General features: G+C 40.9%; 1 protein-coding gene across 1 annotated transcript; it reads right to left on the bottom strand.

Annotated features, from left to right (window-relative positions):
* Positions 1 to 103: 103 nt before the first annotated feature.
* Positions 104 to 27,976, bottom strand: LOC138961221 (T-box transcription factor TBX10-like). Its single transcript, XM_070332821.1, has 8 exons — positions 27,913 to 27,976; positions 17,411 to 17,564; positions 15,943 to 16,059; positions 15,451 to 15,613; positions 14,005 to 14,136; positions 7,138 to 7,202; positions 2,708 to 2,820; positions 104 to 668 (listed from the first exon to the last, which is right to left on the bottom strand). The coding sequence occupies exons 1-8, from the start codon at positions 27,974 to 27,976 to the stop codon at positions 232 to 234; spliced, it is 1,245 nt and encodes a 414-aa protein (XP_070188922.1). The 3' UTR covers positions 104 to 231.
* Between the last annotated feature and the right edge of the window lie 24 nt (positions 27,977 to 28,000).

The following is a 28,000-nucleotide window of genomic DNA, read 5'->3' as shown; positions in this document are numbered from 1 at the left end:
CCCCGGCCCCCCCTAGCCGTCGGCTCGGCGCTTCGCGCCTTCACACCCATATCTTCACAATATACTTTTGGAACCCCCCCCCCCCCCCCCCCCCCCCCCCCATACAATGAACTGATCCGCCCCTGCTGAGCATGTTGACTCATTCCTGCTTAGCGAAGATGATCTCTGATTCTTATCCCCGCTTGGAAATGATGACCTCAGCTTTCCCACCTTGCTGGACGAAGATGACTCTCATGTTTCGCGCCTGCTAGCCACAGATAACACCAACGTTCTATCACTTCTGTTTGGAGACAAGTCGTGTGATTCATCCCTGCTCGGCGAAGCTGTCCGTAGCCTGCCATCCCTGCAAGCCGACTGTGAATCGAAAGTTGCTTTGCCGAGATACGAAGAGAGATCCTGTCTTCCGTAGTGTTCCGGCAAAGGATGTTTCACTGCAGTAGTGTGGTCGTACGTGGGAGGCACCACATGAGGGTGAGGGTGAAACATGTGCACCTCAGGGAACCAAGATGGCGGAAGAATGTTTACGGGAGAATCGTGGAGACGCCAAGCATTTGTGTAGGTGGTCCGGGGGGGTAGATCTGCAGGTGGTGTTTCCGGATAAAGGTGCGGTTCCGAATATGTCGTTGGTGTGACGTCATGCCGTAGGCGTTTCCTGGGTGGGTAACCGTCTGGGGGGAGAGTCAAATTAAACTGTTTGTTTATTCGATTGACCATTGCTTTGAAAAGACTCAAGAGATAGAGGAAAAGACAGATAGAGAGAGGGAGAGAGAGAGAGAGAGAGAGAGAGAGAAAAAGAGAGAGAGAGAGAGAGAGAGAGAGAGAGAGAGAGAGAGAGAGAGACTGAGACTGATTGAACTTTATTTTACAAATATAAAGATTTAAGGCTCGGCCTTTTCTTACAATCTGTCCTTGGGACAATAAACATAAAAACAAACGAAGAAAACACCACCAATTTATGCTAAAACAGAAACACTATAGAAGTTAAAATTCAAACACCTATATACACATGTTTATGATGATGATGATGATGATGATGATGATGATGATGATGATGATGATGATGATGATGATGATGATGATGATGATGATAGAGAGAGAGAAGAGAAAGAGAAGGGGGGCTGAGAGAGAGGGGGTGAGAGAGCGAGAGAGGGGGGTGAGAGAGAGAGAGGGTGAGAGAGAAAGAGAGGGTTAGAGAGAGAGTGTGTGTGAGATAGACAGACAGTCAGACCGACCGACAGACAGACACATTGATGTGCAAACAACGAAATGAAACCCACTGGAGTTTTTACTTTTCAGGTGTTCATAAGTAAAACACAACTTATCGTCAGGGCTCACAACCAGGAACGGGTAATTTACGAAACGTCAAGTTCAGTTCAGTTCAACGCATAACACATACTATACATCATTATTATATCAGTGTACAGAAGTACCGTAATAATAACAAGTCGCGTAAGGCGAAAATACAATATTTAGTCAAGTAGCTGTCCAACTCACAGAATGAAACTGAACGCAATGCAACGCAGCAAGACCGTATACTCGTAGCATCGTCAGTCCACCGCGCACGGCAAAGGCAGTGAAATTGACAAGAAGAGCGGGGTAGTACTTGCGCTGAGAAGGATAGCACGCTTTTCTGTACCTCTCTTCGTGTTAACTTTCTGAGCGTGTTTTTAATCCAAACATATCATATGTATATGTTTTTGGAATCAGGAACCGACAAGGAATAAGATGAAAGTGTTTTTAAATTGATTTCGAAAAAATAATTTTGATAATAATTTTTATATATTTATTTTTCAGAGCTTGTTTTTAATCCGAATATAACATATATATATGTTTTTGGAATCAGCAAATGATGGAGAATAAGATAAACGTATAATTTGGATCGTTTTATAAATTTTTATTTTTTTGTACAATTTTCAGATTTTTAATGACCAAAGTCATTAATTAATTTTTAAGCCACCAAGCTGAAATGCAATACCGAAGTCCGGGCTTCGTCGAAGATTACTTGACCAAAATTTCAACCAATTTGGTTGAAAAATGAGGGCGTGACAGTGCCGCCTCAACTTTCACGAAAAGCCGGATATGACGTCATCAAAGACATTTATCAAAAAAATGAAAAAAACGTTCGGGGATTTCATACCCAGGAACTCTCATGTCAAATTTCATAAAGATCGGTCCAGTAGTTTAGTCTGAATCGCTCTACACACACACACAGACACACACACACACACACGCACATACACCACGACCCTCGTTTCGATTCCCCCTCGATGTTAAAATATTTAGTCAAAACTTGACTAAATATAATAATGAAATGTGTTTGCATGAAGCATTCACAAAATATATCCTTTCCTGCCTTCGGCTCTTGATTTTCGAACGTCGTATACCTTTTTCAGATCCAGACAGCAAACGGTTGACAAAAGACGGTGCTTGTGATAGGAATCACTCACCCCGTGTAGACATGTATGTGAAGCGGGGATGGGCGGTAAGGCATGTCGTGATAGGAATCACTCACCCCGTGTAGACATGTATGTGAAGCGGGGATGGGCGGTAAGGCATGTCGTGATAGGAATCACTCACCCCGTGTAGACATGTATGTGAAGCGGGGATGGGCGGTAAGGCATGTCGTGATAGGAATCACTCACCCCGTGTAGACATGTATGTGAAGCGGGGATGGGCAGGAAGGCATGTCGTGATAGGAATCACTCACCCCGTGTAGACATGTATGTGAAGCGGGGATGGGCGGTAAGGCATGCCGTAAAAGAGAAGTTGAGATGGGCACCCAGCATCTGACGTCGGTCGTCTGGCAACTGGAAGGAATTTCTGAAACAAATAAATTAATTAATTAGGTAATTAATAATTAATTATATAGGTATAAACACAAACATAAATCAATCAATCAATCATCAATAAGTTAATTGATTAACAAATTAATCAATAGATACATCAATCAATAAATGGAAGCGCACAAGAAGCTACACAGATCTAAGAAGTAGGTGACGTTCAATCAACTAGCAACAGGGATGAATGTCAATTTAGAAAAGGAACAAAAGAAAGAGAAAAGACAAGGAGGAAATGTAACACGTAATGATCTTCCGAAAAAAAGACAGACTGTGTTTATTACTACAACGTTAAAGCAACAAACTGCGCATATAAATATCTTCTATTAAGTAAATGATTTACCCAGGAGTTTACAACTCAATTTTTTCAAACCTTAGTTTCAGTTTTCAACAATAATGCTATTAATAGTCTCTTGTTTCACTTCAGTATTACCTAGGACCACAGTACTTCGCCATCGTCAATTACCAACAAGAAATTCAGTTGATCCCAGGATCAACACGAGCCGAAACATTGACAATATCAAAGAAACAGGGAGTTCTACACCTGTTGGTACAGGTAAACAAAATAATAGTGTTGATGTGTCCTGTTAAATTGTCTTTTCGGCGTTTGTACATAAATGGGAGATATAGAGAATACTACATGGCTTGCTGTGTCGTACCAGATTTACACGAGTTGTTTTTTTAAATATTGAACTGCGAGCGAAAGCGAGCTGTTCACTATTTGAAAAAGCAACGAGTGTAAATCTGGTACGGAACAGCAAGCCATGTAGTATTCTGTTTATCCTACATACTGTACTTACGTGTATTTTACTGAAAATGTCCTGCATTCGAGGCAGCTAAATTGAAGACGCTTGTTTTAGAACCTCGATCTCTTCTAAAGCCTCGTGCAATCTATTACGTCAAAGCAAAGAAACGTCACTCTGAAAGTGTGGCGTGACGTGTTAGTTCTAAAGATTCATCGAGGGTAATTAGCGAGCGCAATTTGTGTTTCTATAATGACGTTTGTCTCGGTGACTTTGGCATCATAAGCAGTGGAAAAACAGGTCCCTGCCAGACTTGCTTGACATGACCTCATTTACATGATATACACACGTGTGATTTGAACGATTATTATCTCACGGGTGTCTCTCTCACGTATGTAGGATAAAACAACTATCGCAATATCAAGGAAGAAGATTGTTGTGAAAGTAATGCAATAATGAATAAGAGGTCAATCATGAATAAGACCTATTGGCTTAACAGAAAGGAAGAAGGCTACTCTACCTTTATGGAAGTGATGCAATAATACTGGTATTGGTGACAGAAATATGTTTTCCACCAAGAAACCGATCGATCAACCAAGGAACCAAAAGACAGAGCGAGCGATAGACGTTGCAACAGGTAGGAATGGTATTGTTTTTGGTCTGAATGAGCGTGATACAGTGGCATGTCACAGTGAAGAAGGGAAAGTAGTAAAAGTAGTTATAAATAGAAATGAATGAAATCAAAGTGTATGATGCAAATAACTTTATTTAAAATTATCACTGAGTCACAAAATAATAAAGCAAGAAAGAATACAGTGTTAGTGAAACTGTTGTAAATGGCAAAATGCTGTTGCCATGAATACACATTTGAATGCTAGTAATGTAGCACCAATATATGACATTGCCTGTTGTAAATGGCAAAATGGTTTATGAAAGAGATTTACAGTTTCACTCCAACAAAAAATGTAAGCTTACTTCGTAGCTTTCGGTAGCTGTTGCCATAAATACCCAAAGACACTGGCATACAAATAATATAGCATCAATATAGGACATTGTATTGATATTACCTACAATGATATCTGTCGTCAAGGTTAACAAATGCTGACTAGATGTAACAAAATAGATACAATATTATAATACTAAAGTGAGTGCTTAGTCATGCAGAGTGGCGTTTGCATAGAATTGAAGTCTATTCGTCACGAGGGTGAACAGCATGATAACTTTCCTGTATAATACTTCTTCAAAAGGAACACTTTATTATATTTAAATATCTGGGAAATTGTGGTTAAAAGACTTCGTTACTTCTTGATTGTTATTTACTATTATATTGAAGTGAATAGCAAAACGCTGTATTTGAAAACAGCATGGGATTTATATATATATATATATTTTTTGGTATCAGGTAATGCCCTAGTTTTTACAAATTGTAGCAAAGTCGATTAACTTTACTATGTACGATGTTTGCTTGCAAATTACAACACAAACGCGAAAAACTTAACTATTTGTAGAGTTCTAAGGCATTGCAGACAAAGCAACTGCAAGAAAGTCAGGTTTTAGCAGTGTGAAATTCCGCTGAAAACGGTCTTATATCCCTTCCGTTAACATGGCTTCGTCCGGCCATACATGTAGGCTCTTATGACACTGACCCTGAGCTGACCCTGAGGCACTGAAAAGGTTTTCACGGAAAAAGTCTCTCGAAGAACGAAATGGGTTCGGTGCATTTGTCAGTCTGTCACATGTTGAAGGGCCCCATACGGGTTGAAAGAGATAAGGTACTGTCGTGTTTTTCCCAAACCTAGTGCACTACCGTTCTCACGAGATAAGTTACTTCTGTTTTGTTCCGGTTTTTCTCTCCAATTGACACCATGTATGAGAGATGAAACAGAAAAGCCTGTTGTGAAAATGCAAAAATTTGGAGGTAAAAACGAAACAAAACAAAAGTAACTGTTCTCATGACAACGGCAAACAACGACACCGCCCTCAGCTAATTCAAGAAATCACCCCCGCTCCTGCTAGGTACACGTGCACTCAAGTTAACCTCTGCTTTGACCTGTGTGCCAAGAGTGAGATGAGAGAGAGCAGAGACACACACACTCCCGCGCCGTAGATCAGATTAATAGGTGCTTGATTTTGGTATTTTGATTTTACATAACATTCTTCTTATTATTATTATGGTGAGCTTATATAGCTTTACATATTAATTTCTGCCGTGTGAAATGGAATTTTTTTACAGACAGACAGACAAACAAACATTTTTTACACACAATATATAACGCATTCACATCGACCAGCAAACCTCAAGCCTGTTAGGCGAGCATTCACCTTTCGCGGCCTTTATTCCAAGTCACACTGGTATTTGATGGACATTTTTATCTATGCCTATACAATTTTGCCAGGAAAGACCCTTTTGTCAATCGTGGGATCTTTAACGTGCACACCCCAATATAGTGTACACGAAGGGACCTCGGTTTTTCGTCTCATCCGAAAGACTAGCACTTGAACCCACCATCTAGGTTAGGAAAGGGGGGAGAAAATAGCGGCCTGACCCAGGGTCGAACACGCAACCTCTCGATTCCGAGCGCAAGTGCGTTACCACTCGGCCACCCAGTCCCATGGGGTTCATGGTCATGGCAACAGCCTTAATAATATTATATCATGTATAATATTACATTTCAGCATATGTGAATTACATGTCATCATACCAAACTGTCATACATTTTTATTCCCACATCATTCTGATTGATCACAACCAAACCTACTATCAGTGGACACATCCAAATACAAGCGCCTGTTCTTGACAACTTGCGACTGATCTAAAAATAAAAACCAGTGCAATTTCCTCGGTCTGGCTTTGCCACGACACTCACGGTTTGGCCTGTAGGTAAAATGTACAATGTATTTTCTGATTTGTGCACAAAAGCTTTTTTCTTTTTTCTTTTTTTTAACATAACAATGTTTAATGTCATTGTTTGTTTAAAAGACCATGGTCACATTTGTAAAAAAAAGGTTAAATTAGAAAATAAATAACATTTTGGTTCATGATTTTTCCTACACCTGTGCTGAAAAAAAGAAATAAAAATGTCGGTATATAAGTCACTCAAATACAGCAATGCATGAATGGCTCGGTTTGAGTTTGTTGCGGTTGACCCTGCACAAATCGACCTATGATGTTTTTGTTCAACAATTTTGCCGTCACCCGGGAGGGGTGACGTACTCCACAACTTCCTGTGTTCCTGTGTTGCTCAGTGATTTTGTTAGAATTCAAATTCTTGTGACACACTTCTTCTTGTTCATTTCCTGTGCCTGTGATTTGTTTGAGCACATTGTGAGGTATTTCACCACAGACTACAAACGGCGACTTCCTGTCACGTGTTCGCCCATGAACAAAAATTTCTCCTCCTGCACGCTACTTACCCGTCGCCAAAGACGACCCGCTCGTGCGGCTCGTCAATGATCTGCTCTTCAACTTCAAGTTCAAGTCCCGTAAGCAGTTACAGCTTATATTCTTAACACAACAGATGAATCACACTCATACAAGACTTTGCAGACTGACTTACTTGTTCATGCAAGCTTCCCGAAAGCCCTTTGCAAATGGATTTCGGGCTATTTTGAGTCGAGTGATCTGCACATAAAGCAAGTTAGCGATGAGATAATTATGTGAAGTCTTTGTGTAATCCGTGTCATAAACTCAAACGCGTACCGGTGTGTGTTACACCGGTACTCACGCGCGCAGCTCTCTCTCTCTCTCTCTCTCTCTCTCTCTCTCTCTCTCTCTCTCTCTCTCTCTCTCTCTCTCTCTCTCTCTTCTCAGAAGAGAGAGAGAGAGAGAGAGAGAGAAAGAAAGAAAGAAAAGGTTGTAAGAAAAGGCGTCGCCTTTAAACCTCTATCCTTGAAAAATAAAGTTCCATCAAGTTCCATCTCTCTCTCTCTCTCTCTCTCTCTCTCTCTCTGACACACACGCACAGATGTCATCCTCGACTCTACTCCCACACGCACGCATATATATGAAGAGAAAGTAGAAAATAAAAAGGAAGATATTAATTGTTAGGCTCTGTGTCTGCCTGTCTGTCAGTCTGTCTGTTTTTGTCATCGTCGTCGTCGGAGTATAGTGTTGTTGATGTTGTTGTTGTTGTTGTTGTTGTTGTTGTTGTTGTTGTTGTTGTTGTTGTTGTTGTTGTGAAGTTTGAATGTCAAAATACTCACGAAGGCTTTGATAAAGTTTTCTCGGATCATCACACACACAAAAAGGCAAGAACCTGACGATGTCATCATCTTTCCTCAGCAGACCTGATCAGCTGAGCAGCAAACATCTACGGAACGCGGATCGTATCAACTGATGCATCAAATTGATGCATTCAAAACCAAGATTTGATGCATCATTTTCACAATTTGATGCATCATTTTCACAAAAGGATGCATCATTTTCAAAAAGGATGCATCATTTTCCAAAACTGATGCATCCGATACGAAAATGATGCATCCTTTTAGAAAATGATGCATCATTTTGATGCATCATTTTGATGCATCACTTTCGGTTTTGTATGCATGCGAAAGATCATTCATTTCCGGAAAAACTTGAAATGACATTTTGACGAATATAAACAGATGCCGTCGGCACCTCCTCCTTCGTTTCTCGCTTCCTGCCGTCTTTGCTCGACTGTTTGAACCACAGCTTCTTCCAAACCGTCAATTACACTTGCCATGATTTCGGAAAAATTCCTGCTGGTAGTGGGATTGGGAATGGCGCGTACAAAAGAGGCTTAGAAATAGTTCGTTTCGCTTCGTATTCATGTTCAAATTATGCTTTTTGCTCGGCACTTTCCGGGAAAACCGAAAATTCTGATGTATCAAAACGATGCATCAAATTCGTAGTTTTGGAGTGCATCAATTTCCTGCATCAGTTGATACGATCCGCGTTCCGTAAACATCAACACCGTCAACCCCCCACTTAAGCCCCCCCCCCCCCCCCCCCAACCCCATGTAATGCTTCCCCGGCCCCCTTTTACTACCTGTAGGTTTTTTCAGAATGTCCTTTCATTAGGTCTGTAAATTGACCTCCATTATAAAATCCCTCGATATAAATACCTGAATTTCTTACATTTTTCGCGATCATAAAGCTGGTTCTATTGCCAAACTATCACTAATTTGTTAGTCAGTCAGCAATGGCCGGTGAGGACAGGTAAACTGACAAGTCTCAGATACGGTTATCTGTGGATGTAACGAGCCGGCGAACTACGATAAATACAGTGTCTTAAGGCAATAGTAGCCAGGTGAAGCTTGTCATATTATACCAATCTTTGTCGCGGTTCAGCCTATGGTTTGGTAACTATGGGGTAATTGAATGAGCGGTTACCGTATGGGTGTTGACAATGAATCAAAACACAAGAAAGGCGAGTTTATGGAACGTTAAGTTGTTGATAAAAACCAAACATTCACAAGTACGCCGACCTAATGTTTTGGATTATTGTGTGTTCCCAAGTTTATTCTTGTGTATTGCGATCTATGTTGCACGAGAAGGGGAAAGCTGTGGTGGCGGGGAGGGGTTGGGGTGAGACTTTCACCTGGTGGGGTGTTCTGGGGCCCGTTTCATGAGCAAGCAACACAGTCGGTCAACTGCAGTTGAACGAGTGAAATGCAGTAATCCGACGAAATCGGGTTTCACGAAAAAGATTTCAGTCGGCCGACTGTGCCTCTTCGAACAGGGAGTTGCCCGATTACAGTGCTACCCTTCCCCATCACCGCGTTCGGACAACTGCGGTTGTCCAGTGAGTAACTACAGCCTGGTGGCGAAGAGGTGGTCCGAGTAACAGCGTGACCGCCTCGAGTCCATGAAACCGGCTCCTGGTCCCTAAAAACAGCTAGGTTTCTTTTTCAGAAGAGGGGACTCGGGGTCTAGGCGGTGGGCGGAGGGGGGAGGGGGCAGGGGTGTACATACCAACGTGCCAATACCGGTACTGGTGTCTCGGAACTGCTAAGGAATAAATATTTCATATCAACTTTTCATTTAAAACAACCAAACTATTGCGGAGGCTTATATATTTAGCTCTTCGTTAACAACCGTGATTCATTTGGTATCTGTAAGATGAATTAGATAACAACGTACTATATCTCAAATTAACCAGTATATCTATCAACTGAGCAAAAACGTCCGGGTTAGACAAAGTAATTGTATCGCAACATATATGTTAAGTCCTATGTGGACATTAAAATCCGCCCCCGTCAAGATATCTGGTCAGCATAATTGATCTGTCGCGTTGGAGGCGAGGAAGGGGGGTGGTGGTGTGGCCAGTAGAGAGTTTTACTCAAAGGGAGACAAGCGTAGCACAATAGTAGTCTTTGATTTTAAAACTGAATGCTCGCTGCTGCAACCGTGGAATATAAATTTTCATTTCATTAGAGTGCCCGATTCAGTTCTCATTCTCATCTAAGCGAATTTGTCACTGTCATCTTAGCCGTTCGCCTGTAATCGTATTGAGTACACCTGTTCAGGTTATCAGGAGAGAGAATTATCACATGATAGTTATCGTCTTTGTTATCTTGTTAACTACTTGTCAAAGGCTTTACGGCTCCCCGTGCCCACAGATAAACTGCCACTGCGTCATGTGATCGAAGATGGACATGAATGGACAACAATATGTGGACTTGGTATAAAGGAAACACCTGTTTATTAAATAAACCGATTGCGCATTGATTGAAATATTAATCTGTTTTCATTACCGTTTCAATTTGTTTTTCTTCACAAACACACTACAGGAATAAAGTCGGACCAAAGCTTGTATTCTGGAAAGTAACAGACACCAGATTCGTCATCTACATTGGCCATGGGGGGAGCTTTCTGTCTTGTTTATTTGGTGTTGTTGGTTTATAAGGACTGTCTTGGTCAGTGAGATTAATTTGTGTGTGTGTGTGGTCCTGCACATTCTGAATCAGCCTATGCTATTTATGTATCTGTCGCTGCTTTGGTTTCTGTGTGACGGCTAACACCTGTGCACTGACCAACGCACATTGCATTGGTTTTTCTAAATCACTTCCCCGTCAAGTCTGTTCTTCGTGCTTACCACTGCGTATGTGTCTGCGTCCGTGTCTGTCTATCTCTCTGCCTGTCTGTCGGCATGCTTATCTACGAATGTATGTGTGTGTGTGTGTGTGTGTGTGTGTGTGTGTGTGTGTGTGTGTGTGTGTGTGTGTGTGTGTGTGTGTGTGTGTATGTGTGTGTGGTGTGTGTGTTTGTGTGAAAGTTTTCAGGTTTTACGTCACAAGAGCAATAAGTTATATATTTATAGTAAAAATGTTGGGTGCAAAGCCAACCTGGCTTTTTTTGTTTTTCTTGTTTTCTTGTTTTACTCCACCGCGTGAGTAGCTTGACGCCGTCTACGAGGGTGTGCGTGCTGGGTATATGTCCCTAGACTTTTTCTGGACACTCGGCATCCTTAACGTGCGAATCGGTCTTGTTACATGCATGTGCACACGACAGTAGTACGATTCCGTCCACTTAGAATCTGCACAGAACAAATGTAGTTCAATCTGACGAAGAAGTGAAGACATTCAACTGGTGATGGCTTGACCTTCTCAACACAGCGATAATCGTATCTACTACTGTGTGTCATATCTACAACTCTGTCTGTACGCCTCTTGTAAGATAGCTGCTGCAGACACGACGATTCAACGATTGTATTGTTTCGTTATCGTGTATTTCACCAATTGTCGTGTTTTCAGCGACAGGGTTATCAACAGTTTGTCTCGCCTCTGCCACTTGTTTTTCCTGACATGCCGCGCTGGGGTAACGCATTGCCTGGATACTTAGTTTTCGGGACAATCCCCGGCTGTAGAATCCTTGTTTGTTGGGGTCGGGAGATGGGCGAGGGTGGATGGGGGGGGGGGGAGTAAACATTCGAGTGCTAATGTTTCCGTGAGAAGCAAAGAGTTAAAATAAAATTAGTGGGTTTTTTATCGGAGCTGTTGACTCCCGCCAAAACTATTGTGATTTGTAAATGGCCTAAGTTAGCTTTTAAGGAATAAAAGCAAAGTACTAAGCCCTAAATATCAAAATGTTTCTTGAAGTTTGGGAGGTAGCAGGAAGCATATTGCCCTAGATGAATCGTACCCTATCTATCGAATTTACCAACTAAACTAACCAAAAACCACGGTCATGGGTGGGTAATATGGTCATCTAACGGTACCCGGAGCCCCGCAGGATCTCAAGGGCGTGGGATTCGAACAATGTGCTTGAAGGTTACATACGGTTCAGCGGATCCAAACCGTGAACTCTTCTCTCTTCCCTTCCTCTTGAGAGCAGACGCCGCGCCGCCTGGAGGTGGCTCTTGACGCTGAGATTATCTCTCCTCAAAGGCAGAGGACACGAGGTCGCGGAGTTTTGAGCTTGCTTCTGCTGAGAGCTGCGATTACAGATTAGTTTTTTCTTGATGGCTTGTTTTGGTGACAATCTTGAAGTGTCGGCCAATCAGATGTTCTTTTTTTCTTTTTTTTACATCAAAGTGTTTCCTAGTTTGTGTGTGTGTGGGGGGGGGGGGGGAGGAGGAGGAGGAGGGAGGCGTTGGGCACTTTAAACTAAAAAATGGCATGGTGTTATTCCGAATTCTGTCTTCATCATCATCAAACAAGCCAAGACCATTCGGAGTCATTTATACTTGCTTTATCATTTTTGTCATCTTTTCATTAAGTATTTTAACAAGTTCTTTGATATACACTATACACAATTTTATTCAGTCACTGTTACGCGTACATATTAAATCATCGACCAAAAAGGTTTCGGCAAGATGATGAATAACCTTTGTAGTAGAATACAACCGTTTAACCAAATCAAATCACGATATTCATTCGTCGTCAGGTTACTTTGTAACACATTGTAGTTCGTTTCAGTTCAAGGCTGCTCTTAATGTTTATTGGTAGTCTTCTTTCTTTATTTGGTGTTTAACGTCGTTTTCAACCACGAAGGTTATATCGCCACGGGGAAAGGGGGAAGATGGGATACAGCCACTTCTTAATTGTTTCTTGTTCACAAAAGCACTAATAAAAAAATTGCTCCAGGGGCTTGCAACGTACTACAATATATGACCTTACTGGGAGAATGCAAGTTTCCAGTACAAAGGACTTAACATTTCTTACATACTGCTTGACTAAAATCTTTACAAACATTGACTATATTCTATACAAGAAACACTTAACAAGGGTAAAAGGAGAAACAGAATCCGTTAGTCGCCTCTCACGACATGCTGGGGAGCATCGGGTAAATTCTTCCCCCTAACCCGCGGGGGGTTATTGGTAGTCATTGTTAATAATGTAGTAGTGCGTGGTAGTAATGGTGGTGGTGGTGGTGGTGGTCTTTGTTGTTTTCACAGTTTTTTCTGCTCAGTGGTTCAGAAGTAATACATTGATAATTTCCTTACAAAAACAATCAAAAACAATCAAAGTCAGTGTTTTGCTGTTGATGAGCTTCTTTATGCATGACAGAATATTACTGAGAATTCCATACGCTGACAACAGTACTCCGATAAAGGTCTTGTTATCACACTAAAACTTGTCGCAGGTTTGACAGATTCCCACGGTGGCGCTCAACTGACTTGAACAACGGGGACATCCATCGGCGTCTGTTATGTCGGAAGTTGAATTGTGTTTCCCTGCGGTGTAGGTGATAACAAAACGGGTCCCTTGAAGCAAGGGCGCTTCGCACTTCTTCTTCAAGATAACGAGAAGAGCTCGTAAAGGATTTACGCCTTTGTGTTCGTGGTTCGTGATCTCGACAACTCTTGAGTGAAGCATGGTATCACAGCTAAGCGCCGCCTACTTCCTTAGGGACAACTTATTTTTTGAACTAATCCCTCCTCTACCCACACCGAAATCGGAGTATGACTGCTAAAATAGTGGGGAAAATGACGGCCCTATACATGAAATCCCATTAGTGCACAGATATATTTTTTTAAACGAGTGCAAGTGGGAGTTGCATCCCACAAACGCAGAAGACGAACAAGAAACTGTGGTTAAAATTGCGAATATTACTATGACTTGAGTAAGCTTGGCAACATTCAGATGTAACCGAAGCGAGGCAGTGTGTATGTTACTTCCGTGTGACTAAGACGTAACGAAAGTTAGGAAGTCTCTAGCACTACGTTCGTTGCTTCTTAGCTTCCGTGTGACTAGGACATGACCACATTTAGATGGCCTCAAAGACCCTGGCTCCGTCAGGACCTACAGCAGTAACAAGATAATTAAGCACATTATTAGTGCGAGAAATGAATCCAAACTAAGCTGTAACAGAGTCAATGACAAAACCCTTTCAGGAGGAGTAAGAAACTCGTTTGCCAGCCAACAAGCTTTTTATCACCAAACAGTAAGGAAGAACCAATCTAAAGAAGAAAAACATAATAAAATTACACACAAATATCGGGTAAAAGAAAAAACCGTACCTCCTGATTTTGATAGGCGGTCACTGCCATAAAGGAAGACTGGGGGAAGATGAAGGTCATGCGCTCTGGCGAGTCTACGTCACTTCCTGTTCCTTCCAGAACTCGTTGTACATGCAGCACAGGTTGAAACATCTGCATCGATGTCAAGGTTACCTGAACATGAAATATGAAAATACTTCTTCTTCTGCGTTCATGGGCTGAAACTCACACGTACACTCGTGGGTGTTTTATTGCACGAGTGGGGTTTACGTGTATGACCGTTTTTTACCCCGCCATTCAGGCAGCCATACGCCGCTTTGGGATAACCGCGGAAATAGATGCAGAGAGGGGCAACAAAAGTCCTTGCAGACGGAAGGCGTTTGTTGCAGGCTTCTATAAGAGCTGTCTAGCGTTATGCCGACTGCTCTGTCGCATACCATGTCGCAAAAATGCGACATTTGCCCATCACCGAAGTGGACTTATCTCAGAAGGAATTTGCTTTAGTGGGCCAGAGAGATCTGGCTCACTTAAAAGTAGTGTTTATTGATCCCTCAAAACAAAAATCCAGTGAAATAGAGGTGTCTTTCATGTTCTGCCCCCCTCCCCCCCCCCAACCACACACACACACACACACACACACACACACACAAATAATAACGATAATCAGCCCTGAGAACAAAACCTGCACAAAGCAGGGCTGTGAATAACAGAAACATATATGGGTTACTCTCGTGAGCTGGGTGGAAATCATGTTAAGCGAGTCTTATTTCTTTATTTAATTGAGACATTGATGCAAATTGATTTCATTGATAAATACTGTTTCCAGTTATACCCTTGGCCTGCAGAATAAGACTTAGAAATACCTGCACATTTTAATTGTCTACGTTGAGTACATTACAAGCATTTCAAAATACATCACTCGCGAAACATGGAAACCAGAGGATGTGACATGAATTTAAATACTTACATTTTGTAAAAAGACAGTCAATCATGCTTTGATTTTGTTGAATGTCTGCATCATTATCTGACTGAAGTAATAATGACAAAAGTAAAAGAGATTACATTCTAGGTGCCTTTTAATGTACATTGAAATCATTTTTAAGGACTGAGAATACATGTCACAAAATGGTACCGAGCTGTGAAGAATAACCCATTTACTTGAGATATTCGGCAACATGGGTATTCGTTGTTAATGGCACTACAAAACAAACAACAAAACGACCAGAGGGATTGACAGGAAGTTTGTAAGTGAACAAGAGAGGGAGGGGAGTCAAAAGAGAGGCTGCAGATGAGCCTGCCAAACAAACAATACCTAGCACAAAATTATGTCATTACTCTTCTTTATTTTTAGTAATGCTTGGGCTTGAAAAAAATTACACTCAGATTTCTCTTTTAAATTCTGATAATAATTTCGTTGCCAAAAAAAGTTTCTACAAATCAATAAAGGTCAAAGAGAAAGGTAATTACCTGACACGAGGAAGAGCGACCAGCGTTGGTCAGCTTGACCTTCTCAAATGACACAGCCTGGGACATGAGAGTCCCCCCGAACACAGGGGAGTCCGAGTGAACATGGGTCCTGTCCGCAGCCCTTCTCTCTTCCTCGCCCACCCCTGCCACCATCCATTTGGAGCTGTAAAATAGAAGGCATTTATGCTAGGAGGGGGGCTATTCTGGGCATATATCAGTGAGGCATACATTGAATGAGGTGCGAAAGAAGTCAGAAAAACAAAGAAAGATATCAATAAAATAAATAAAAAATATAAAAAGAAAAGAAGGGAGGAAAGAAAGAAAGAGAGAGAGAGAGAGAGATCTCGATCCAATAATGTTCCATTCGCTTCCAATCAACAAATCCTCGCTTTTCTTTCCTTTTGTTCCGTCTCCAAAAAAAATGAACCGAAAGTAATCTGAAAATGAAAAAAAATGCATGTCACATTATTTGTAAAATGATAATTGTCTTACCTTTGGTAAACATAACGGTACTTATTCGTACCACACTGTGAAAACTCAAGCGATACTCTGTACAAGGCATCAGGCTTCAGTCCTCGGATGTAAACACGATAGGCAGGGAACATGCGTCTGAAAAATAAAGGAGGCAGCTACAACAATCGCTAACAGACACGCATGCCAGTGCTGTCTGTCTGTCTGTCTGTCTGTCTGTCTGTCTGTCTGTCTCTGTCTCTCTGTCTCTCTGTCTCTCTGTCTCTCTCTCTCTTTCTCTCTCTCTCTTCTCTCGTTAGATCTTTTGGTGTTTTTATCTGATTGTAAAAGTACGCTCGTAATTGCTCATATTATAACCCTCGTAAATACAAATGTATCTTATCTGCTGCTGCTCCTCTCTCTCTCTCTCTCTCTCTCTCTCTCTCTCTCTCTCTCTCTCTCTCTCTCTCTCTCTCTCTCTCTCTCTCCTCTCTCTCTCTCTCTCTTCTCTCTTCTCTGTCTCTCTGTCTCTCTCTCTCTCTCTCTCTCTCTGTCTCTCTCTCTCTCTCTCTCTCTCTCTCTCTTGCCATCTTGCAAATCACGTGGATTGGTCCAGGCGTTTTCATTGGATAAAAGCAATCTTCCACTAGTACGCACACCAAACCTCTTCAGCCTGGCTGCTTTCTGGGATGACAGGTTTGGGATTACAATTCATAAAATGACACCCACATCAATCTGCTCAATCAATAGTCTCCTGTCCGCCCAGCGACCTTCCCCTTGACCCTGCTTGTGACCTCGATGTTTTTTGCCCCCGCAAGGGGTACGGTACTCTCTAAGCACCCAAAACCTCAAAGAGAGATAACTGGCGGAAACCTTCCTATTGTAGTCTCCTGTATGACGGCTTACTAGTGCCAAAACCTCATAATTATAATTATCCTTGATAATTACCATTTTCACGTGTTAATTACTAATTTTCCCCGGAAAATTACTAATTTTTCCGGAAAAATTACTAACTTTCACCTGTTAATTACTAATTTTTAGTTTTGGCTCACTTCCTGACGGATTGCTAGTGCCGAAACTAAAATTTAGTAATTTTCCCGTGAAAATTAGTAACTAACAGATGAAAACAGTAACTGACAGCGTTAATTAGTAATTATCACGTGATAATGGGTAACACCAGGTTTTGGCACTAGTAAGCCGTCAAACTCCTGTCCGCCCAGCCGACCTTCCCCTTGACCCTGCTTGTGACCTCGATGTTTTTTTGCCCCCGCAAGGGGCACGCACCCAAAACCTCAGAGAGATAACTGGCGGAAACCTTCCTTTTCAGCAAACTGTTCTAAATCTACAGAGAAAGCAGCCAGGCTGAAGGAGAAAAGAGACCAAGTGAAAGAGTCCAATAGGAATCCCCCTTAAAAGCTGGACAGATATGCGATGATGATTCACATTATGGTTTATACAGGAAGGAAGGTTCATGTATCACAACAACTCAAGTCAACCGTCATGCATGTACCTGCCTGTCTTGGTGATGATCATCTCTGTATGCAGGTGGTGAAAGGCCTGCCACAGGTCAGCTTGACACAGCTCTGCGCTCACACCGTGCACGTGATACGCATCTGCAAAATGTGCAATTTCGAGACATGTTCTTTGTCGTCGTCGTTGTTGTCACAATATCGTCGTCGTTTTTGTTTTCGTCGTTATCGTCGTCAACATCATCATCAGCATAGTCATCATCATCATCATCACCATCACTGTGACCACCACCATCATCATCATCATCATCATAAACATCATCATCATCATCATCATTTTTATCTGCAACTAGAAGAATGTTCATAGTCGTCGTCATTGCTACTAGATCGGCTTCGTCCTCGTAGTATTATTGTGAATAGCATCAGCATCACCACCACGGTCTTCATGTTGCCAATCATGACCAGGGAAAATATCTGCATGGCTAAGAAGGCATCTTATACATCTGACTCGAAAATAACTCGGTCTGTGCTTGTCTCTTACAGTCCTCAAATAAAAATGTGCCTTTAAGAATACGTAGAGTTGTCATTTTATCTACGGCGTTCTTTCTACCCTAATGAATATGCCCTTGGTCCCCACCTCCTTCTCACTAAAGTATAATTTTTTGTAATAATGAATCCCTTCATTTACCTGTGATTGTGACGACAGAGGGATGTCGACACAATGACGTCAGTTCTGCGGCATGACATGCGCAGAGCAGTCGTCCAGATCTGAAATCAGCATCTCCATCTCCGTTCAAACTTCGGTAAGGATCGAGTTCTGTGTTAGTTTCATGGAGACAGTCACCTTGGGTGAGTTTTGCAGACGCGGGTTTCTTCCCTAATAATTGGCTCGGCTGAAGCAAGTTTTGAATCATGAAGGCCTGTGCGTGTGGACTGAGCATTCTGCGTGCGTTTTGGTGGTATCTTCACAAGAGAGAGGCAAATGTGTTGTTTACAAGGGTGTGATAAAAAAAATAGAAAAATATATTGCTATTATCAAAGACACGATGGGGTAATCGGGGGTTGTGATGGGATAGTCTCACGCAGCCTAATTTCGGCGATCGGGCACTAGTTCAACGGAAATGTAAAACAAAGCTCAGCAGTGTTTTTTTGAAGGATGTGAATGATAAAGAGGGTGCATGTTAAATCAGCAATGTTATTCAACAAGAAGACTGCGATTAAGAGGGGGAGGTACATATTAAATAAGCAGTGTTATTCAAAAGGGTGTCAACAAGATGAAAGCAGTACAGTATATTAAATCAGCGGGGTTGTTCAAAAGGAAGTGATAAACAAGATAGAATTGTGACACTATATTAAATCAGGAGTTTTGTCTTAAACAACATGACCAAGACGTGAGAGGTGCATATTACATAAGCAGTGTTATTCGTAATATAAATAAATAAATTATTCAAAAGGATCAGTGTGACCAAGAAGACAGGAGTACAGTATTATATTACTTCTTAAATCTCCTCCGAAAGCGGAGTATGGCTCCCTAAATGGCGGTGTAAAAACGGTCATACACGTAAAAGCCGTGGGAGTTTCAGCCCATGAACGAACAAACAAACAAACTTCTTAAATCAGGAGTGCTGTTTAAAAGGATGTGACCAAGAGAATAGGAGTACAGTATATATTACTTCTTAAATCAGGAGTTTTGTTTAAAGGGATGCTATCCAGAGGATAGAGGTAAAGATTAAATCAGCAGTGTTGTTTAAAAAGCTGAATCAAGAGGATCTAGGTACATATTAAATTAGCAGGGTTATATTTTTTTTAAACTGAACCAAGCGGATCTAGGTAAATATTGAATCAGCAGGGTTATTTAAAAAAAACTGAATCGAGAGGATCTAGGTGCATATTAAATCAGCAAGGTTATTTAAAAAAACTGAATCAAGAGGATCTAGGTACATGTATATTAAATCAGCAGTGTTGTTTAAAAAAACTGAATCAAGAGGATTTAAGTACATATTAAATCAGCAGGGTTGTTTAAAAACTGAATCAAGAGGATCTAGGTGCATATTAAATCAGCAGGGTTGTTTAAAAAAACTGAATCAAGAGGATCTAGGTACATATTAAATCAGCAGGGTTGTTTAAAAAAACTGAATCAAGAGGATCTAGGTACATATTAAATCAGGTGGGATGTTTAAAAAAAAAACTCCATCAAGAGGATCTAGGTACATATTAAATCAGTAGGGTTGTTTAAAAAAAACTCCATCAAGAGGATCTAGGTACATATCAAATCAGCAGGGTTGTTTGAAAAACTGAATCAAGAGGATCTAGGTACATATCAAATCAGCAGGGTTGTTTGAAAAACTTAATCAAGAGGATCTATGTGCATATCAAATCAGAAGTGTTGTTTAAAAAACTGAATCAAATGGATCTAGGTACATATTAAATCAGCAGGGTTGTTTGAAAAACTGAATCAAGAGGATCTAGGTACATATTAAATCAGAAGTGTTGTTTAAAAAACTGAATCAAGAGGATCTAGGTACATATTAAATCAGCAGGGTTGTTTAAAAAAAACTGAATCAAATGGATCTAGGTACATATTAAATCAGCAGGGTTGTTTAAAAAACTGAATCAAGAGGATCTAGGTACAAGCAGGGTTGTTTTAAAGGGTGTGACCAAGAAGAGGATGGTGCATATCGACGTCGTCGTGGAATTTTGGCGTCACTCATTTTAGACAGCTTTTCAGCAGAAGGCCAACACTTTTTATTTTTATTATAGTGTTTATATTTGTAACTGGTGTGGATAGTAAGATACATTAATCATGTATTGTCCATCGTATTCTACAGAATACTTCTCATTGAGAATGATTTACTTTGTCTAAAGCACAAAAACATCAACATCGCCAAGAATCGAGCTACGCCAACATTCCAGGACGACGACGAAATCTAAATCAGTAATGTTGTTTACAAAATGTGTAAAGAAGACCATAGAAGAGAGACACATGTTCATTCAGCGGTATTGTTAAAGATGAATGCTATAAAGATCAAAGGAGACATTATGTACGTAAAACCAATACATGTCGCTTGAAATTGCGTGATCAAGATCAGAGGCGGAGACGCCGGCCGGGACTCTTTCTTGTATGTAAAAATAGTACGTGTTGTTTGAAAAAGGGTGGGACCACGATGGGAAAAAAAGAGAAACATGTAAATCAGTACATGTTGCTAGAAGGCTTGTGATTAAGGTTGATAAAGACACAGTGTAAAATCAGCGCAGGTGATTATTACTGGACACCATGGAAAGCGTCTCACTTCAACGAGGTGAAGCCAGAGCATTACAGCAAATTCTATCACATAACATAGGTAAGCTTACATCTCAAAAAAATATTTCGCATATATGCAGCCGTCGCAGCAGGGCAGTTGAAGATTAATCTTGTATTTCTTTAAGTTTTCTGTCTGTGCGAAGGTCGTTTGTTTTTTTGTTTGCATTCTGGGTTTTTTATTTGGATTATTGTGTTGTTGTTCAGACCAAACCACCTAAACACCCATTACAATACACACACACAAACATACATAATTGGTGGGGTTTTTTGTTATGACAAAGCCGGTTTTAGTGCTGATGCAGATTACAAAAGATCAAACAGGGCAAGAATAAATGATTGACCAAAACAATAGAAAGATATTCTAACTCAGAAATGGACGTCGCGAAAAATGACCTCACCAAACAAAAAACTCAACACAATGAAACAAAATAAATGATAACAAATACTATTTAATGAAACTATCAAAATATTAACATGCCTTTTCCAAAAAAACATTACGATAGAGCTGATATACAAACTTTGACACCTCTACACTTTAAAGCAGTATTGGATAATTACCATCACAAGCCGGCTGTGAATAGGAATTGAACGATCATCAAAACAAGCAAAACTAGTATAAGTAATTAGGAAAGGATTATTATTACACACAATTAAACGCATTACTACAACTTCAACATTTACCGATACAAACATACGTAACGATTACTTTTGAAGATAAAATTTGCTTCTTCGTGCAAAATCTCCTATTGTCTACGGCGGTGCCGTAAAAAAAAGTTCCGCACAACAATGTCTTCCTTGACCTTGTCAGAGTTCTAAGCAATTATGGCCTCAGATATTAAATATAATGAAAGTTTAAAAAAAACAAAAAACATTTTGGCCACAGATTATTCGGACTTACACAAAATATTCCCAGTCGTCTCTTTTCCCATCGGTGGACACAAAAACCCACAGAAATGATGCAAGGGGTGGGTGACCGTTGACGGGTGTTGATATACGGGTGGTGTGAAGATAAACGACACTGACATTACAGACTCTCAGTGTTATCATTCCTTGTCTCCTGTCGCTGTCAGTCTCTTCACAAAACATCTCAATCAAGGTTTTCCCACGTGGTTTGATTGTTCTTTTCATTGGATGTTGACTAAGTTGGGGCGGTCGCGTTAAATATTGCTGTGGTTTTTCAGATTTGGATACTGAAGTACGGTAGATACGCATGCGTTGCGAAATCATCGCGAGAGTTCGCGCCTTGAGTGGAGCAGTACTGGCTGAGACTTGTGGTACACTGACTGGCCCAAACTAAAATGTAACAAGTCGCGTAAGGCGAAAATACAACATTTAGTCAAGCTGTCGAACTCACAGAATGAAACTGAACGCAATGCAATTGTTCAAGCAAGACCGTATACTCGTAGCATCGTCAGTCCACCGCTCGTGGCAAAGGCAGTAAAATTGACAAGAAGAGCGGGGTAGTCTTTTCTTTTCTTTCTTTATTTGGTGTTTAACGTCGTTTTCAACCATTCAAGGTTATATCGCGACGGGGAAAGGGGGGAGATGGGATAGGGGAAAGGGGGGAGATGGGATAGAGCCACTTGTTAATTGTTTCTTGTTCACAAAAGCACTAATCAAAAAATTGCTCCAGGGGCTTGCAACGTAGTACAATATATGACCTCACTGGGAGAATGCAAGTTTCCAGTACAAAGGACTTAACATTTCTTACATACTGCTTGACTAAAATCTTTACAAACATCGACTATATTCTATACAAGAAACACTTAACAAGGGTAAAAGGAGAAACAGAACCGTTAGTCGCCTCTTACGACATGCTGGGTAGCATCGGGTAAATTTCTCGTCCCAACCAATATGGGACTCCTCCTAACCCGCGGGGGGTAGCGGGGTAGTAGTTGCGCTGAGAAGGATAGCACGCTTTTCTGTACATCTCTTCATTTTAACTTTCTGAGCGTGTTTTTAATCCAAACATATCATATCTATATGTTTTTGGAATCAGGAACCGACAAGGAATAAGATGAAAGTGTTTTTAAATTGATTTCGAAAATTTAATTTTGATCATAATTTTTATATTTTTAATTTTCAGAGCTTGTTTTCAATCTAAATATAACATATTTATATGTTTTTGGAATCAGAAAATGATGAAGAATAAGATGAACGTAATTTTTTTTTATATAAAACGACCCAAATTTACGTTCATCTTATTCTACATCATTTTCTGATTCCAAAAACATATAAATATGTTATATTTGGCGTTCAAATCGGTGTAACAGAAGCGATAGTATCAACAGAGTATAATGTTTTTGTTGTCGTTGTTATTTTGGTGTGTTGTGTGCTTATTTGTTTGATTTTGTATTGGTCGTGTGTTGATGTGTTTTGTACTTGTGGGTTGTTGTTTTTTTTAGCGGAGGGGGGGGGGGGGAAGAGGGGGTCTGAGCTAAACGAGCATTTAGTTTGCCCCAATATGTCAGGGATTCAGGCTGATCCAGCGTGTTAAAGAATGCAACCCGGAAGTTTGGCAAAGGCGAGAAACCTCACGTTTTTACTGGCCTCTGGTTATCTGTAGCGGACATAAAATAATTCAAAAACTACACCAGCAGAGCAGTTTCTTCAAAATAATATTCATAATGATGACAACCGTCGAGTCCCTCTTCTGTATCAGTGCGTGTCAAGAGTAAGGTCAAACGTGACATTCAGATGCAGAGGAGAGCCTGGAGAGGTTAGCATCAACATGTCTCATGGCACAGACAGGCCAGTCCCAAGAGACCCTCAGCAAGACAGACGTAACAGACACACAAAGACTTTAAAACATGTCTGCTTCCAGCATGTAAAACAAAACAAACGAAGTACCGTAAACTACCTTGAATACGCCCAGTATCGAGTAAACGCCCACCCCCTACTTTTGGTCAAACTCTGCGCACAGGGCACAGTACCTAGTAAACGCCCACCCCCCATGATTTTCGATCATTATCTTTTGGAGGTAGGCCCTATAAACTTGTAGACAACAAAGCAACACGATTTCCTTCGTGGTTTGCTTGCAGAATTCCGTTTGTGTGTGTGTGTGTGTGTGTGTGCATGCGGGCGTGCGTGCGTGCCTGTGTGTGAGAGAGTGAGAGAGAGGAAAGTTTTGTGCAAGCCAATAATGCATCCTTTGAACAGTTCCATGCCAAGTGAACGAAAAATCGTTAATCTAGCAAAGGAACCGCTCCAGCAAAGGGTATAGTACCAAGTAAACGCCCACCCCCAACTTTTGGGCAAAGTTGGTGCATAGGGGGGGGGGGGGGGGGCGTATTCAAAGTAGTTTACGGTACTCCTTCTTACCGCGCCCTACTGGACATGGCCTGGAACTGTATCCAGGGCCACCTCAGGCAATTTCAATAAAGCTCAGTTGTGCTTCTATATATATATACTAGATGATTACCCGCTTCGCCGGGAAGAAGTAGAGCCGAATACCCGGCCGTCGCTTTGCCGGGTGTACCACGAAGGAAGGGAGATCTAAAAATAGTAACGTGCAGTGACCTTCTAAATATAGTAACGTACAAACGGGAATATGGATTGACGCCGGCGCACGAAGGAAGGGAGATCTAAAAATAGTAACGTGCAGTGAAAAACGAAAATCGGTTCAGCGCTGCGCGCTGAGAGCACGTGTTGAAATATCTCATCGATCAGGTTGTGTCCGGGGTCTCTGTGAATAAGCCCACCAAATTTGAAGCAGATCCATCGAGAACTTTGGCCGTGCATCGCGAAGACACAGACAGACAGATACACACACAGACACAAGTCGTATATATATATAGACGACTTATGTCTGTGTGTCTGTCTGTGTATGTGTGTATTCGCCATGCACGGCCAAAGTTCTCGATGGATCTGCTTCAAATTTGGTGTCCATATTCAGATACACCCCGGACAAAATCTGGTCGATGAGATATTTCAATACGTGCTCTCAGCGCGCAGCGCTGAACCGATTTTGGTTCCACCTCAGCTACCCGGGCCCCCATACCGACACACCAAAGCCGCTAGACCACATCACAACGCCAAAGTTCTCGGTGGATCTTTTTCAAATTTGGACACCGTATTCAGCTACACCCCGGACACAATATCATCGATGAGATATTTCAACACGTGCTCTCAGCGCGCAGCGCTGAACCAATTTTGATTTTTCTGTTCATTTCACCATTGACATTCCCAGTAACTCTTCCTTATCTTCTCCAGTGTTTTGCGTTTATCTCCCTTCCTTCGTGTGGCTTCAATCCATATTCCCGTTTCTACGTTACTATTTTTAGAATGTCACTGCGCTGTCCAGAACGGTTCCCTTGCACCCGTAAGTTGTTCTTACTGTCAAAGTGAAAAGGTCGAATCAATTTATAGCCACGCGAAAAATACACTGTCACCTATCTCTATATATTTATAGATATAGATATAGATATAGATATATATATACGGCTTCTCTGTGTGTGTGTGTGTGTGTGGGCAACACCTGTGGATTTTAGAGTTCTGCCGGGTTTGTGATGGGGTCTAGCGGCTTTTGTCTGTCTGTATGTTCTGGCATTTGAGAAGCCACAACAGATAATATAGGGCTAAGAAATAAGCCTTAAAATTCTCAATCCCATTTGACAGGACTTCGCCTTCAAAGGTGAATGTGGTGAACCGCCACGCTGTCTGTCTCTGTCTCGCGATTCACCCCGGCTTTGCCGGGTATTCCTCTAGTTCAGATATAACCGGCCTTTCCTTTTTTCCCCAAGACCAGTGGACTAAATGTATTCCGGTAGACGGGAGACTGAGACGAGGGTGATGGTGTGTGTGTGTGTGTGTTTACAGTCGACATTGATCATATATGCACAATATTTTGGATTCATTATAATTATGATAAACAACACAGTGCAATAATTTTGAATCGGTAATTGGAACATATGACCTCAAATCCAGCGGGATCAGAGCCTCGATCTTAATTTCGTCGGTGAAATCGTGGGACCTCGTAAGTGACTTGGCGCCAAGTCACTTTCGAGGTCCCACGATTTCTAATGTTAGAACTTCATTTGCATGAGAAATCCGACACTCCGTCGTGCTAATGGTCTAAGGGAAGCAACTGCTGTCAGCAAAGTACGGACCTAACGAAGAGTGACCCCCCTTGGAAACCAATGATAAGCAAGCTTACTGCATGAATGTGTTTTCCCGCCAACATCTTATGTGTGTCAGAAGTAAAAGTTAGTTTCCTAAACCAATCGGCATAGGTCTATATGACGACATTTGATAAATAGATCTACAAAGATCGAAGCGGAGATAAGGTCTTAAGGCGTAAGGGTCACCCAGATTGTCGGACCAAAACTGTAATTTTTTTATTCAGTCACTTGCAATCAATGAATTGGCTTGATGTTTGGTAGTTTTCTTCAAAAATCATTATATTTTCAGAAAACATCAAGTTTGAATACCTACATTAAGTAGAACAACTGACAAAATTATTTAATTCGTAAAATAATGGGCAAAATAAACCTGCAAAAATGCTAATTTTAGCATTTTTGAAATATCTCTTGGGGAAAAACTATGTGTCCAATTGAAAAATAAATTGGCACTCATATTTAAAGCATCATTACCTACAGTATGTTCTAAAAGCTTTCTGTTTTGTTGGAAATGTTGCTTTTAGTAGCATTAGCAAAAGAATACTATAATTCTATATTATTATGATATATCACACAATAAAAAAAAATCTATTTTTCTGATTATCAGCTTCATTCTAGAACAAACTATAGCCAGTCAAGTGAACATTTGATGTGCAAAGTTTCAATGGAATAGGTGAATATTTAAAAAAGTTTTTCATTCAGACAGTGCAGCTGCCTGTGATTTCGCGCGAACTTTCACCACATAAAACAGCAAAAAGTTCAACATCTATCAGTTTATGTCCTTTATGGGGGGGTCATCAAGAGATTAGAATCAAAACTATCTTCACTTGAGCTACTGTCTGATTCATCATCTGTGTCTGACTGTTCTGAGCAGTTTTTGGAATCAAATTCATCATCAGAACCGATAATTTCATTCAACAGAGGCCTTGATTAAAGGGATTTTTAATTCCCACCAACCTACTTTGACCACTTATTGCAAGAAAACTATGTATGCTAGAGACAAAATGTAAACTGCACATGAAAATAGAGATATTGTTCTAGCTTTTGGCAACATCATAATTTAGTATATCTGAAAAACGATTTTTTTCCAAATTCTGGGTGACCCTTACACCTTAAATTGAAATTTGCTTTTGTTGGGATCATTTCGTTTTTAAACTGGCTATCCATTGTGATGTTCACATTATCATTTCAATCGGAGCTTTATTACAGGCCGATAGTTAGTGTTACTTTCCACGATTGTCGAATTATTTCCCTTTGGCGCTAGGGAATAGTCATTATTATAATTAGATATGGACAGCACCATAAGGAGAAAGTTCAGATGAGCCAACACACGATCATCCTGACGAACCATAACCCTAGTAGCAAACGTTGCAAGAACTGGTGTGATGAAAGCCTAAAACTATGTGCATATAACCAAGTAGCCATTAGTATTTTCAACAATCTTTGGTATTTCTGCTGATGTGGGCGAGATGGGATCAGCTCGTTACCATGGTGGATGGTGGGGTAAAAACAGTCACGCACGTAAAAACACCCACTCGTGCAAACCGTGAGTGAACGTGGGAGTTTCAGCCAATGAGCGAAGAAAAATGTGTCGTTTCCTTCTTTTTATCATTATTTTTTGTGTTCTTTTCAAAAGTGAGTTATGATAGCCCCATAAATGTGCAAGTTTGTCTCGTGTTCCGAGATCATTAGCATGCAATGCCTTGCAGCCTATATTGAACAAATACCTACTGGTTCACAAGTTCCTGGAGATGCTTTTCACAATCAGCATGCAATGCCCTTTTTCTCTCTGTTCGCTTCTTTCTTTCTCTAGGCCAAAACAAGCGAACATCTTTAAAAACTAATATAAATGAATGAAATGTGCCACAGACAGTAATGGTTGACTGAAACACTTTGCATAATTTTACATGGTCGGGTAATACGCAGTTGTTTTTTTGTGGTTTTCTTATTACATTGACGCTATAGTTATCCTTTCTTTTTTTGAGTGTGCGAGAAAACTCGATCATTCACCCATCAGGTTTTTAAGTAGTATTTTCCAGTGACAGGTGTCCAGTTGACTTATGTGTCATTGCAAACCGTGTCTCCGTTAGTAATAACTCCTCATACGACCGTGTGTGCAACAAACCTGTGTCAGAGAAGCGCACATCCTGGTGCTCTCTGTTCAGTTTGTGGGAATATTGACCCACCATGGTGTGGAAGTATGTTGCTGAAGA

Source organism: Littorina saxatilis, linkage group LG3, assembly GCF_037325665.1.
Source record: "Littorina saxatilis isolate snail1 linkage group LG3, US_GU_Lsax_2.0, whole genome shotgun sequence".
Lineage (NCBI taxonomy): Eukaryota > Metazoa > Mollusca > Gastropoda > Littorinimorpha > Littorinidae > Littorina > Littorina saxatilis.
The sequence above is the reverse complement of the archived record's forward strand: the minus strand, read 5'-3'. Positions and strand labels throughout refer to the sequence as shown.